At 38.2% G+C, this 15,017-nt stretch overlaps 3 protein-coding genes across 3 annotated transcripts; 2 read left to right on the top strand and 1 right to left on the bottom strand.

Annotated features, from left to right (window-relative positions):
- Positions 1-366: 366 nt before the first annotated feature.
- On the bottom strand, positions 367-2,859 carry J4E85_006133 (uncharacterized protein; the record flags this gene model as incomplete). The annotated part of the gene is made up of 4 exons (XM_051470373.1): positions 367-736; positions 788-2,047; positions 2,094-2,547; positions 2,604-2,859. 4 exons carry the CDS (start codon positions 2,857-2,859, stop codon positions 367-369), a joined length of 2,340 nt encoding a protein of 779 aa, XP_051325861.1.
- Positions 2,860-3,260: 401 nt separating this feature from the next.
- On the top strand, positions 3,261-4,107 carry GAR1 (H/ACA snoRNP pseudouridylase subunit; the record flags this gene model as incomplete). The annotated part of the gene is made up of 5 exons (XM_051470372.1): positions 3,261-3,336; positions 3,387-3,440; positions 3,490-3,590; positions 3,644-3,789; positions 3,837-4,107. 5 exons carry the CDS (start codon positions 3,261-3,263, stop codon positions 4,105-4,107), a joined length of 648 nt encoding a protein of 215 aa, XP_051325860.1.
- Positions 4,108-5,505: 1,398 nt separating this feature from the next.
- J4E85_006131 (uncharacterized protein) lies at positions 5,506-6,216 on the top strand (the record flags this gene model as incomplete). The annotated part of the gene is made up of 3 exons (XM_051470371.1): positions 5,506-5,690; positions 5,773-6,044; positions 6,110-6,216. 3 exons carry the CDS (start codon positions 5,506-5,508, stop codon positions 6,214-6,216), a joined length of 564 nt encoding a protein of 187 aa, XP_051325859.1.
- Between the last annotated feature and the right edge of the window lie 8,801 nt (positions 6,217-15,017).

The following is a 15,017-nucleotide window of genomic DNA, read 5'->3' as shown; positions in this document are numbered from 1 at the left end:
CTTTAGCACTCTATCTTTGATGTTCATTTGCACATGTCACAGTGAATTTAGCTACATGTGCCAGGTTCTGCGTCGTTGCTAAATGAGATGTTATCTTCTCAGTTATCCACAATATTCGATGTGACAAACCACGACATCTGGTTCTTTTTGGGTACTGAGCATAGCAGGCAATAGTCATCGCTCAAACGTACTTCATTTGAAATCGTTCATGCGATGATATAGCTGTGGTCAACTTCTGGTCTATGTTGTAACCGACACTGAAGGTCCATAAGCACTCCACTACCTTTTTCCACCTTCATCAAATCGTGTCTTCATACCTCGTACGCCTTCCCATGCATCTTGCTGATATATCTTATCACCTAGAATTTAGACCTTGTTCTCGATGTTGCGCTCATCCCTCAACTTGACCAGCTTCTCTATCGCCTCATCGAGAGGCACGATGACACCACGCTGCTGTGTCTCTTGGTCGTCACGGTTCCTCCAGTTCACAGCCCTCGCTTGTTGTTCCTCGGCACCAACGACCATGATGAAGTTGTAAAGTGCGAGTTGCGCTGTGCGAATCTTCTTTTGCATGGTGTTGCCGCTGATGTCAATGTCGGCGTGGAGGTGGTGTTTGCGGAGCGCTGTCTGTACTTCCTTGACGTAGTCGTTCGCGCCAGGCATGACGGGAATGACCATGACCTGACGAGGTGAGAGCCAGAAAGGCCATCGTCCGGCAAAGTGCTCTGTGAGGATACTACTCTTGTCAGTGAACATGTTCGAGCAATTCGTAGGGACTGAAGCTTACGCGATGAATCGCTCGAAGGATCCGTAGATAGCACGGTGAATCATAACAGGGCGAGCGTAACCTGGTTGCGGCTCCTTGATCTTCTTGGGGATTGTGACGTCGGCGCCTTCCAGCTTCTCCTTCTTCTGCTCAATGTGTCCGCCTTCCTGAGCCTGAGGCTGGTCCTTGGACTTTGTGGGAATGACTTCGGACGTCATGTATTCGAGCTCAAACTGGTTGGGCAGTTGGAAGTCGAGCTGAATGGTAGCACACTGGAACTCTCGCTTCAAAGCATCAGAGATGGTGATGTCGATCTTGGGACCGTAGAAGGCACCATCTCCAGGGTTCAGCTCCCAAGCGCCACCACCGGCAGCTGTGAACTCGTTCAAGGCGTCCGTCAGCTTGGCCTCTGCCTTGTTCCAGGTATCGATGTCACCAAGGAAACCCTCCGGGCGTGTACTTAGCTTCAGCTTGAATGTGAAGCCGAACTTTCCGTATACCGCCTTGAGGAAGTCGAAAAGTGCAAAGATTTCCTCTGTGATTTGGTCTTGGGTACAGAATACGTGAGTGTCGTCCTGCTGGAAACGACGGACTCGCGTGAGACCTGTGAGCGCACCGCTAGCCTCGTTTCGATGTAAGATACCAAAGTCGGCCATGCGAATGGGCAGTTCCCTGTAACTTCGCTCGCGGTGCTTGAATATCAGGCAATGTCCAGGGCAGTTCATGGGCTTCAGCGCCCATTTCTCTTTCTCAACATCAAAGGTGAACATGTCTTCCGCATAATGCTGCCAGTGACCAGAGATCTTCCACAGCGCTGAGTTGTACATGTTTGGTGATGCCACCTCTTGGTACCCACGGTTCCAGTACTCCTCACGCAGGAAGGCCTGTAGTGTGTTGTAGATAATTTGACCGTGCGGGAGGAAGAAGCATGAACCCGGGCTGTATTCGTGGAAGAAGAAGAGTTCCTGTTCCTTTCCAATCTTGCGATGATCTCGCTTTGCGGCCTCTTCGAGGAACTTGAGATGGGCCTGCATTGCGTCTTTATCGGGGAATGAGACACCATAGATACGTTGTAAGCTGTCGTTCTTGGCGTCACCCAAGAAGTATGACGCGGAGTTCTTCATGACCTTGAACTGCTTTATCCGCCCTGTGTGTGGTACGTGTGGTCCTCGGCACAGATCGATCAGCGGTCCGTTTCGGTACACGGTGGTGAAGGTGCCGTCGGCGATCTTGTCCTTGATGATGTGCTGCTTGTACTTGTTCGACTTGAACATCTCGAGTCTGGAAACTTTTAGCATTCTTCTTATGCGTGGGATGACAATCTTACAGGTCGTCCTTGGAGAGGGTCAAGCGCTGGAATGGCTGCTTCTCCTTGACAATAGTGTTGACGATGGTCTCGAGAGGCTTGTGGTCGGCAGGATCCACTGCAGCGTTGTCTGGAAGAGCCATCTCGTAGTAGAAGCCGTCCTCAATTGGAGGACCGATGCAGAGGTCGCAGCCAAATCTACGTTCCGATGCTTCTCCTAGGATATGTGCGCTCGAGTGCCAGAAGACCTTCTTGCCCTCGGGGTCGTCGAATGGTAGGAGTTCAAGCTTGCAGCTCTTCTCCAAAGGTCGCTCGAGATCCCACAAGGTCTCATCCGGTGTGCCCTTGTCCAGACGCGCAACGACGGTGCGCTCGAATAAGCTCTTCGCGATGTTTCGCGCAATGTCGGCGGGACTGGTAACCCATGACTCTCCTTCGATGTTCTTGCCGTCTTCGAGGGTAATGGTGATCTTCTCTGCAAGGCGTGATGTGTCAGTACTGGGAATCGGCGGCATTATGGGAGGAGCGTACCGCGGGGCTTTTGGGCTATCTCTTCGTCGTATTTCGCCTTGAGCTTCTCGAAGATCTGGATGCGGTGGTCGATGAAGGCCGGCGCAGGGTCGAGCATCAATGGACGACCATCACCAGCATCGCCCTTGGCCTTCTTCTCTTTCTTGGGCTTTGGGGCCTTGTTTTCCTTCTGCTCGACCTTCTTCTCGGCATCTACGGCCAAGTTCTTGACGCCCTCGACAGCCGAGTTGACTGCATCCTTGACTGCGTCCGCCATGTTGTTGGTGTTGTCGAGTCTCGGGCGCGTTGGGCGGGGTTGTATGAGCTGTGACTCAGGCGTATGCGAGGTGCTGCAACTCGGGGGTGTGCTGGGAGTGCAGTAGATCTATAATAGATACGGGCGCTATGATGACTCCTGCTCGGTGTGCAGAGTCCGGTCCGAAAGCAAAGCAACGTCAGACTCAGTCACAATGCCAAAAAGATGCGCGCGCACGACAGCCCACTTAGCCCTTTAGGAGGCGCATTTGGTGGGGTTGCATGCGGCGGAAGGAGCCACCGGCGAAACGTGGTACCGATTGGCCGCGCTATCTGCAACTTCATTTTCAGTCGAACTTTTCGCGAAGCTCTAGACCAAGCTCACCTTTCGCGCACCGATCCACATTCAACATCACCAACAACATGGCATTTCGCGGAACTCCTCGTGGCGGTCGCGGCGGCGGCTTCGGCGGACGTGGTGGATTTACTCCTCGTGGAGGTGTGTAGCATGTCTGGAGCTCTACACGACTTTTAGCTAATGCGCGACAGGACGCGGCGGTGGTTTTGGAGGAGGCTCTTTCGGACCCCCAGACACTGTCATCGGTACGTGGCGCGATCACACGGTCAAGCAAAGCGCTAATGACCATGCTAGAAATGGGCAAATTCGTTCACGACTGCGAAAACGAGATGTTCTGCGAATCCATAAACACAAAGATCCCCTACTTCAACGCGCCCATCTACCTGGAGAACAAGGTACATATACCGCGACGGGAAAAGACAAGGATGACCGGCTGACCCAGCTACAGACACCCATCGGCAAAGTCGACGAAATCCTCGGCCCGTTGAACCAGGTCTACTTCACCATCAAGCCTCAAGAGGGCATACAAGCCAAGTCTTTCAAGGCTGGCGACAAATTCTACATTGGAGGCGACAAGCTGCTCCCTCTTGACAGGTGAGCCGGTTCAGATGCATTTGGGATTTTTGCGCTAATTCCCTTAGATTCCTTCCCAAGCCTAAGCCCGTCGGTGGTGTTACGAAACCCAAGAGGGCCGCCGGTGCCGGTCGTGGAGCTCCTCGTGGCGCAGCTCGTGGCTTCGGAGGTCGTGGTCGTGGAGCACCCCGGGGACGTGGTGGACCTCCTGGACGTGGCGGCGGTTTCGGTGGCCGTGGAGGAAGTGGATTCGGCGGTCGCGGCGGCGGTGGTGGTGGTTTCTCAAGAGGTGGACGCGGCGGTGGTGGTTTTGGTGGACGTGGCCGAGGAGGATACTAAGTGCCTCGATCCGGGACGGTCACCACTTCATTCGGAACACGCTGGCAATGCGCAACCGTTTGCGCTGCCGTTTCGGCTCGATCCTACGATTACCTACCGATACCATGATCATTTGAGGCGTTTTGGAGTTGATGGGGCCAATGTATCATGTCTAGACATGGCGCCATGCTATGGACATCTTGTAAAGGATGTGCGCGTTATATTTTCTAGTCAAATTACTCTGAAGTCCAACCTGCCCGATGCATTTGGGCGACTGAAACATTTCCTAGAGCAGAGTTCGACGCCAGCGACCGTGCGGGAAACGCTCGCAAGACGCCGCAAGCCAGGCTTATCGATTACACGGCAAAGATCACAGGAATGCACTCGGTGCGCTACGCTAGTATGAGCTGTTGTTTTGGAAATCGCTAGACTACGGTCTGTTCGTCAGACTGGTAGTTGTTCACTGCAGCCATGAAAGAGCGCTTCCAAAAGTGTTGCACATCTGGAAGGTCTGCCAAACGCGAACTTGCTATATACAGCTGTATGGATGTATACCATGAGTGATCCGTACCTAGATGCCTGTTTGCATTGGGTGGCTCTGTAGTATAGTTTACGCGCTGCTGCAGTGAGCCGCATGGCTTATTATCAACATGAAAAACATCCGCAGACCAGTCAATGCTAATTTCGAAGAAACTAACAGTAGACAATAAATCAGACGTCACAACTGTCAAACACTGGAGCCATGTCAACATGCCAGGTTTGTAGCAAAGGGATGTTTGCGCCGGTCCAATAGTCTCGTTCCCAGCCCCATCCCAGCTTGGGAGGCTGGGCTGCCATGAAGGTTCCTCGGACCACAACAACAGGGGCTTTGGCAATTTCAGCATCGTGCATTCGCAATTTCCATCATTCTATTCCCCGCGTCTCCGCAAACATCTTTCCTGATTCTCCCGTCCACGATAACATCACGCTGAAGGAAGTGTTCACTGTTGAGGCACCTCCGAGACCTCCGCATCCGCCCCGCAACACCCTCGCACGTTGCTGAGGTTACCTGTAACGTCATCCATCATCGCACGCACTACACGACCGCGAGCGCAAAGACTCGTGATACTTTCGCGACAAAAGCAATTGAGAACGGGAGCGAAAAAGCACCCCGATTTTCGCGGTATAGGAGAAGGGAAACGTTGCGACAGCGCCAAGTCCCAAGCCTAATCTGCGGATAGGCGGCATAGCAAATCAACGACACGAGGCTCTGTAGCTCAAAGCGCAAGAACTCTGGACTCGAAGAACCGTTGCACCGGCGAACTACCACCGTTGCGCATATCGAACGCCACAGCAAGAACACTCTAGCGCAAGCCTGCCCGCAATCGCATTCACCAGAACCCTCCCGACTTAGCCGCCGAGGCGCGACAGAAAGATACAATGGCTCGCGCAGGACATTCAGGCACAGTTGTGGGCTCAGCGGTAGTAGTACGGGAGAAGTACTACTGGCCCGACCTACAGCTGAACATCTGGACGATTGTCATGCTTGCAACAGCCGGAACAATATTGGGAGTGAATGCGCAGTTTATGGCGATACAAGATCGGATGGGACTGGGGACGCCATGGTATGTACACTCTACAACCTCCTATGCGGCCAGCATAGTGAGCGAGGTATACATATGAATGCTTTGCTAATTCCTTTAACAGGATAATGCCCTACGGCGTCACAGTTGGCACTCTGGCCATAATCTTCATCATTATCGAGATCGTCTTCATCGCGCAACGGAAACTCCTCCCAGGCACTATGATGCTCCTCTCCTTCATCCTCCTCGTCCTTTTCATCGCCGGAATCATCGGAACCGCGATACAACTTTTCGCCGGACCCAACATCAACAACCAGTGCAATACATACGTCTTCAACAACGACGTGGATGGGCCGAACATGGATACATTGGCATTCCTGCAGCAGAGGAATATCTGTAAGTATTCTTGGTGTTTGAAACCACTCGGACAAGTGAAGAGACATATGGCTAACAGTAGACAGGCCAATGCTGGCAAGCCGAGTTCGCTTTCTGGATCATCGGAAGCATATTCCTCGTGTGGATGATGGTCATGGCGAGCCAAGTCAACTCAAACACATATGCCAGGTAATCTAATGGCTCAGACCCACCAACTTCCTGCTCTTCTTAGGACTCTTGTCCATCTTCTTTGTGTCTTATTCTCTGCTTTCTGACAACGGCCATGTGTATATGAAAGAAGCGCGTATTGCGTGATTTCTAGCAAGAGCGGCGGCGTTAGGGCAATGTTCTTTTTCTTCATTACGAGATACCGATGGGACGCATAGTATGGAAAGATGGGTGAATGTAAGGAAACGTAGCAGGAATAACAGATCTTCCGGCTATCAGATCTGTATCACGTGTCTAAGTAAGCCTTAGCTTTAGTATCTTAACTATAGGAATTTAAAAAAATTTTAACTTAATAACTAAAGTATACTATTATAGTTATATACTACTAATACCTAAAAAAAAATAAAATTATAAAATCTTTACACTTATATATATTAATTCTTTAGTGCCTTAAGCCTAATTTAGTATTATTTTTATAGTAAAATAATATTAAAAGATATTAAAAGATATTAAAAGACTTTAAGCTAGTCTTTTTTAGAACTACTAAATAATTTTAATATTAATTTAGTATATATTACTATAGTAATATAGTTATTTTAGTATAGACTTATTTTATACTTACTTATATAACTTTTTAGTTTATATTATAACTAGAAATAACTAGAAATAATTAATATAATATATAGTAATAAGTATACTACTAACTAGACTTACTATATTTATTTTTTATTAATAATAATTTTATCTTAATTCTATAGCTAATAAGAATAACGTAAAGACTACTAACTTTAAAGGTAACTATAGTATAACTCTATAGTATCTATCTAAGTAATAGTATTAGAGAGTATAGTATAAGCTAAAAATACTATATTCTTAGTATTCTAATTCTTAATATTTATATAATAAATTTTAGCTAAAGTACTATACTACTACTAAATAGTAGCTTTTATACTTAAAAATAGCTTTATCTTAAACTTTAGAGCGTATATAAAGTTATAAATATTAATAGTATAAGTAATTAGTAAGTCTAACTTCTTTATACTAGTAATAAAGTAATTTTTAACTTAATTTATATTTTTAATAAGAAAATATTTATAAAAAAGCTTATATATTTTACTAATAAGCTTTTTAAAAGTAAGACTAAAAGAAAAAATAATAGAAAGTTTTAACTTAAGTAAATATATTTATAAAATAGTAATAACTAAAGCTTTAATAAAAGCTTTAATAAAAGCTAGAATAGAATTTTTAATAGTATAAGTAAAGTAGCTCTTTAGATATTTAAAGATACCTTTTAGAGTACTTAAAATATTAGATATTATTATTGTAGATTAAACTCGCAACCTTTGCTTACTAAGCTGCTAGTAGAGAGCCTATGCGCTAAACATTAAAGTTTAGCTTATATAGCTCTCTTTAACCTATACGCAATATCTTACTTAGTACTTAACTTAATATAATTATCTTATCTATTAACGTCTCTTACACTATATTACGTCTACCTTATAGTACTTAGAATACGCGTAGTAGTAACTGTACTAAAAGAATTAGCGCGCGCTTACAAATATCTAATTATAACTCTGTAGCTAAGGCGCTAATAATTATTATACTCTTATAATATATTTTCTACCTTTAGTTATACTTCTAGATTAGAATAGCTACTACTACTATAAGGCTTTGTTACATAACTATAGAGTAGAACTTACTAAGTAAGTAGCGCGCGCGCTATTACTAATTACAGAAGATGTATTACGCTAAAAGCCTATTATTAAAGAATATTACTAAGCGTATTATAACTTTAAGAAAGTGTTGCGTTGCTACGTAGAAATAATTATAGTTAATCTTATTACTAACTAATAATATTATTACACTATGCTTTAGTAAATAGTAGAAGGTCTAGCTTACTACTTTATAATAAGTAAGTAGAACTGTGTAGTAGTAAATAAACTTACTCTACTCCTGCCTATTTTAACGCACTACTCTCTTACTTTTTACTCTCTCTCTCTTTTTATATACACTACTACTATTACACTTAACTATTAACTATTATTATAATATTTAATAGTAATACTTTCTACACTAACGTTACTCTTAGCTACTACTAATTAAATATAGGTCTACTGCTAGCTAAGCTCTTGCGCGTTCTTTCTACTAGCCTAGTCTAGCGCACTAAGCGCAATACTAAGTTTAGTAAGGTATCTACTACTCTGCGTAGTTAAGATTCTAGTTATAAGCAACGTAGAACTAGTAGAAATAATAGTAATTTACTTACTGTTACTTCTAATTCTCTAACTAATACCTAAAACACTCTTAGCTAAGGCACTAAGATTATCTCTCTCTCTACTATTTGCTGTACTAAGCCTAGCTAGTAGAGCACCTTTAGCTACTCTACACTTTCTAATATTATAGAATTAGGTTAGCTAGGTAAAGACACTGCCTAGGTAGAGCCTATAATAGTTTCTATTACTACTAATAAACTGTATAACGTCTTTCTTAGTAGCTATTAACTATAGTTAGTCTAAGATAAGTTATAAGTATATATAAAGCTAAGCTATAGTAATAGCTAAGTATACTTAGAGATCTTTAACACTAATAATAAGAATAATAATAAGACTAAATAGTATAACTTAAATCTAGGCTAAGAATTTATTATAGAAGACACTTGCTTTACTATTACCTCTAATAATAACTTATAAGCGCTTGCTACTAACTAGCCTAGTCTACTACGTACTCTTTTTACTAAGATTATACGTAGACTTAAGAAAGTAGCTTCTACGCTATATATAAGTAAAGGCGCTGTCTCTAAGAAAGACTTTAATAAGTATATTAGAGCTATACCTAGATTAGAAGCGCAAAACAAGAAGCTTCTTATTAGAGTCTAGTACTTAGAGGCTAAGACTAAGAAACTTTGTACTTCTCTTAGCGCTGCTAAAGCTTAGAACTAGAACCTTAAAGATAATATTAATATACTTTAGACGCTATTATTCTTCTCTAATAACGTTTATAATAATCTAGCGCACACTAATTTATAAGAAGACTATAACTTTAAAAAGTAAGACGCGTATAAGTTCTATACATTATATATAGAGTACTATAAGAAGTATAGCGCTATTAAGAAATAACTAGTTAAAGAGAAGGCGCGCTCTAAGCGTTACTATAAGTAGCGCGCTAAGAAGAATAAAAACTATAAAGATATTGTATAGTAGAATAAGGCTCTAGAATAGTAGCTTATTCTAGTTTCTAATATAAATATAAAGCTAAATAAATCTACTACCTAGTAGTTGCGTTAGTATAACAACGTACTCTAACGTCTTTAGGTATTTAACTCTGCCTTTTAACTCTTTACCTTATAATAACACTCTTTAGTAGAACCTAAGCACTATACCTAGCGTGTTAACTATTATACTACTTCTCTAAATTCTTACCTAAGCTAGCGTAATACACCTTATAAACTAGAGTTTTATTTCTTCTAATATAATATACTGCGTAACTAATAGCGTTACTTTTGCTTCTTACTATTATAATTATGCTTCTACTTGCGTAACTACTACTCTGTAAACCTACTAAATATAAACTCTTACTAGTATGTTGCGCCTTTATATAATAGTACCTAGACTATATAGAAAGTTACTTTTACTATTAGTAGTAAGCGTATAACTACCTTTAAGCTTCTAGATATTAAAGTATAGAAAAGTAGTAATACTAGTAAAGACTACTTAAAGTAGTATTACCTTATAGTTTAGAAGTGCAAGACTCTTTCTGTAAACTAATAGATCTAGTATCTAGAGGCTAAGATTAATAGTAATGTCTAGGTCTATATTAAAGACTCTATAGATAACTTCTGTTTATACATAGACATTCTAGAGACTCTTAATACCTACTTTAGTTGCTCTACTTTTAAGTAAGTCTAGAAGGCCTAAACTAAGATTAGTAATAGGTCTCTTCTTATAGGTTAAATAGAGAAGTTTGCTAACTAGTAAGGCTATCTTATAGTAGTGCACTAACTAACTAAGATAGCTAACACTATTATAATCTTATACTGTTAATAGTAGCTTTATCTCTAACTTGCCTAGGCTGCGTCTATTAGCTTTAATAATAAATAAGAGAATACTTTTATTAAGTTTCTTAACTCTATTTGCAAAGTAGACTTAATATAGTAGTAGATTAACTAAGGCAAGACCTTGTTAGCTCTTGTAACTACTAATAGTAAGAATAAGTTCTATATACTTAAGGCTTGTATCTATTTGCCTAATAACTATAACGCTAATTAGAAGAATAAGTCTATATAAGATTAGTAGTAAGAAGCTACCTTCTAGCGTACCTAAGTATAAAAGAATGCTATAATAAAGGCTTAGGTTTACTTCTAATATAGTAATAAGAGTTATTAAGCCTGTAATAAGAAGAGCTGCTTAGTATTAGACTAGAATAAGATTAAGGTAAAGATTAGTAGTGTCTGTCTTAACGCTCTTAACGCTAAATATATAGTTAACTCTAATAATAACGCTAACGCTAATACCTAATTAGACGTAACTACTAATAATAAGAAGAAGTTAGATAAGATAGGTAACCTAGTATTAGAAAACTAAATGCTTCTAACACTAGTTATATTTAGAAGCTAAACTAGCGTAAAGATATCTAGTAGAACTGTAAGATACGTAAGTATTATAATTACCTTAAGGTTGCTGCCGCTAGACTTCTATTATTAGACTTAGCTTCTAACATCTATACCTACAACGTCTCTAATTACTATATCTCTATAGTAACTACTATAGGTAGCTCTAAGTCTACTAACTAGCTGCGCTATAACTTATACACTATAGTGTACCTAGAGTAGTAGTAGAAGACTAACACTCTTATTAACACTAGAGCTAGTGCCTACTTTATAAACTAATAATAGGTTAAGAATAATAGTCTACTAACTATAGTAACGTCTACGCTTATTAGACTTTCTCTTACTAATAGTAAAGTTGTTAATACTCTAAACAAAGCTATAGAGCTTTTAGTTAAACATAGCAGCTATACTTCTATAGTAATATACTTTATAGTAGATATTAGTAAATATAATCTTATCTTAGAAATAATATAGCTTAAAGATTATAACCTAACGCTTACCTTTTTGCTATAGAGTATAACATTTAACTTATATTACTATACGTTATTCTATCTTAACTATAGCCTACTAGAAATAGTTTATAGTAATAGTACTTCTTCTAAATTAGAATTGTAACGCGCAAGTCTGCTAAGTAAGATTTATATTATTACTACTAAAGCTGCTTACTTAATAGCTGCGCGTAACTCTAATAAAGCTATTTAGGTCTAACTAAAGAATTAGAAGAAGCTCGCTAACCTACTAAATAATAATAATAACTATAACTTAGACACCTTTAAGCGTAAGATTGTAGAGCTTACTACTATTAGTTAGAAGAATTACAACTACTATATAAAGAAAATAAATAGCCTCTATATTAGTAAAGCTAAGATCTATAAGTTAGTTTCTAACTAGCTATATAAGAAGATGCTAGACTTGTTTAATCTAGTTAATACTAGTAAACTAGCGCCTCGCTGTCTAGAAGTTAACTATAAGATTAACACTAATAGACGTATTTATAAGCCTAAGATGTATAGTCTAATATAAATAGAAACCTGCGCTATTAAGGTATATATTAATAACATGCTCTTACAGAGCTTTATCTAACTATCTACTTTGCTATACGCTTTACCTATTCTTATTATTAAGAAGCTAGGTAGTAGTCTTTGTATTTGTGTTAATTACTGTTAACTTAACACTATTATAAAGAAGAACTATAATACTCTACTATCTATTAAGAAGACTCTTACTTACATAGTAAAGGTAAAGTAAATAATAATTATTAATATTATTACTGTATTTAATACTATTTATATTAAGAAAGGTAATAAAAAAAAGACTACTTTTCTTACTTGTTATAGGTTGTATAAATACGTAGTTATGCTCTTTAGATTATATAACGCACCTAGTACGTTTTAGACTTTTATTAACAAGACCTTACGCAAATATCTTAATAATATTTATACTACCTATCTTAATAACGTACTTATCTATACCTATAATAATAATAAAGCTGCTTATAAAGCTAACGTTCTTAAAGTTCTTACTAAGATCTGCGATACTAGTCTCTACTTAGATTCTACTAAGTGTAAGTTTAAAGTTAAGAAGGTTAAGTACCTTAGTCTTATTCTTACTATAGACAGCATTAAAATAGACTCTAAGAAAGTCTCTATAGTGCTTAAATAGTAGGTGCCTTATTTAGTTAAGAACGTCTAATTATTCTTAGGCTTTGCTAACTTCTACTATTACTTTATTAAAGAGTTCTTCTATATTGTAAAAGTACTAATAGAGCTAACGCGTAAGAATAGTAATAGAAAGAACTAATATTATTAGTTCTCTTTAGCTTCTAATAGTAAGGTAGTTATTACGTTTTATTAGCTTAAGAACGCCTTTAAGACTGTAGAAGTCTTTATACACTTTAACCTAGATCTAGAAATATAGTTAGAAACTAATATATCTAACTTTGTTATAGCTACTATTCTCTTCTAGAAGAATACGCTTAGCGTTCTGCGTCTAGTTACTTTTCTATTATATAAGATAATACTAGCTAAGTATAATTATAAAATTTATAATAAAGAACTCTTAGTAATAGTTAACGCCTTTAAAGAATAGCGCTTTAAGCTTTCTAGTACTAAAGATTCTATTAAGGTGTTATCTAATTATTAAGCTCTTTAAATATTTATAACTATAAAGTGTCTAAACTAATAATAGGCACGCTAGGCTAAGTTTCTTATAGAGTTTAACTTTCTTGTTAAGTACTACTCTAGAAAGTAAGAGACTAAGCTAGATACTTTAATAAGACGCTCTAGTAACTTACCTAAGATACTTAATAATACGCGCTAATAACACTAGCTTTAGGTTATTATTAAGCTAGACTAGGTTAACCTAGAAGCTCGCGTTTGTTTAATTTATGTTACTAAAGATAGAGGCTTGCGCTATATAGTCTACCTTACTAGCCTAGAATAAGACTATTATACTCTCTCTAAGAGTATTCCCGCTATTACGTAAATATTATATTAACTTAGTAAAGAAGATAATATCTCTAAGCGCTATACTTTACTTACTATACTACCTAAAGTTAAGCCTAAAAGAGAAGAAAGTAGCGTTCTAGCTAGCTTTTCCGCTAACGTTATAGCTAATAACGTTATAGTCTTATCTATTATAACTCTACATAAACCTGTAGCGCTAACTAACTCTATAACACTATTAACTACAATACTACTAATTGTAACGTCTATTACTACGTCTATAGTTACACTACTAGTTATATCTTCTATTATATTACCTACCTTACTACTAACTAACACTCTAATTAATAAGTAGCTGCTTACTACGCTTACACCTACGCCTACGCCTACGCCTGCTAAAATATTAATTAAGACCTTACTTAATAATATTAAAAAGGCATATAAGAATAACGTAGTACTATAGGTAATTATTAAGGCTAAGAAGAACAGACTACGTAGACTACTATTTAAGCTTATTTATAGCAAAGAATATCTTAGGTTAGAGCTTAGTAATTATAAGATTACTAATAACCTACTATATATACAAAGTAAGGTCTACGTACCTGCTAGAGTTATGTACACTTAAGTTATTAAGTACACCTATAAGAGCATATATAGTAGCTATAGTAGTAAGTATAAGTTATACGCTAAGCTTTTATGTTAGTATTACTAGCTGCGTATAACTATAGACGTTACTAAGTACGTCTGCGCTTACTTAACTTATAAAAAAAGTAAGGCCTATAAAAAAGGTAAGTATAGTCTGCTTTATCTACTTTTAGTTTCTAACTAGTATTAGTTTAGTATTTCTATAGACTTTATTACTTATCTATCTTCTTATAAGTATAATAGTTAAACGTTTACTAATATTCTTATTATTATTAACTAACTTACTAAGAAGAAGAAGTTTATTTCTATAGCTAGTATAACTACTAACGCACTAGTAGTTATATTTATTAAATATATTTAGTAAGAAGAAAGCTTCTTAAAGAAAATTATTTCTAATTATAGGTCTTAGTTTGTATTCTACTTCTAGAAGCGCCTTTGTTAACGCCTTAGTGTATAACCTAAGTTCTCTACTACTTATTATCTCTAAACTAATAGATAAATAGAAAATACTAATTTATACCTTAAGTAATACCTCTAGTTATATATAAACTATAACTAGAACAACTAGGCGCTGTTCTTACTAATAGCTAAATTTAAAGCTAACTCTAGCACTAGCTTAATAACTAGTAAGTTACTGTTCTTTACTACTAAGAGCTACAACCTAAGAAGCAGTATTAAACTACCTACGCTAGTTATAACTCTACTTACTACACTTACGCGTAATAAAAGCTTAAATATAAACGCCTTTATAGACTATATTAAAGCTTTGTAGAATAAACTACGTAAGTTAATATAGTAGGCCTAAGCTAAGTAAGCTAAGTATGCTAATAAAGGCTGCTTACCTATACTATTATTCTAAGTTAGTAACTATGTTATATTAGACACGCATAACCTCTAGACATATTAACTATTAGCTTTCTTAGACTTAAAGAACTGTAGTCTCTTTATAGTAGTTTGTATAATTAATAATACTATCTATAAGCTAAACCTTTCTATAAATATAAAGCGTATTTATAACATCTTCTACCTATAGCTTCTCTACCTTATTAATAAGACACTACTCTCTAGATAGGTCTTTAATCTAGAGGTTTCTGCTAAATTTAACCTAAATATTAAAGACGCTACTAAGTA

The sequence above is a fragment of the Alternaria conjuncta genome, assembly GCF_024043145.1.
Source record: "Alternaria conjuncta strain BMP 0040 chromosome Unknown scaffold_8, whole genome shotgun sequence".
Classification (NCBI taxonomy): domain Eukaryota; kingdom Fungi; phylum Ascomycota; class Dothideomycetes; order Pleosporales; family Pleosporaceae; genus Alternaria; species Alternaria conjuncta.
Note: the sequence above shows the minus strand (reverse complement) of the source record. Positions and strands in the feature narration are given on the sequence as shown.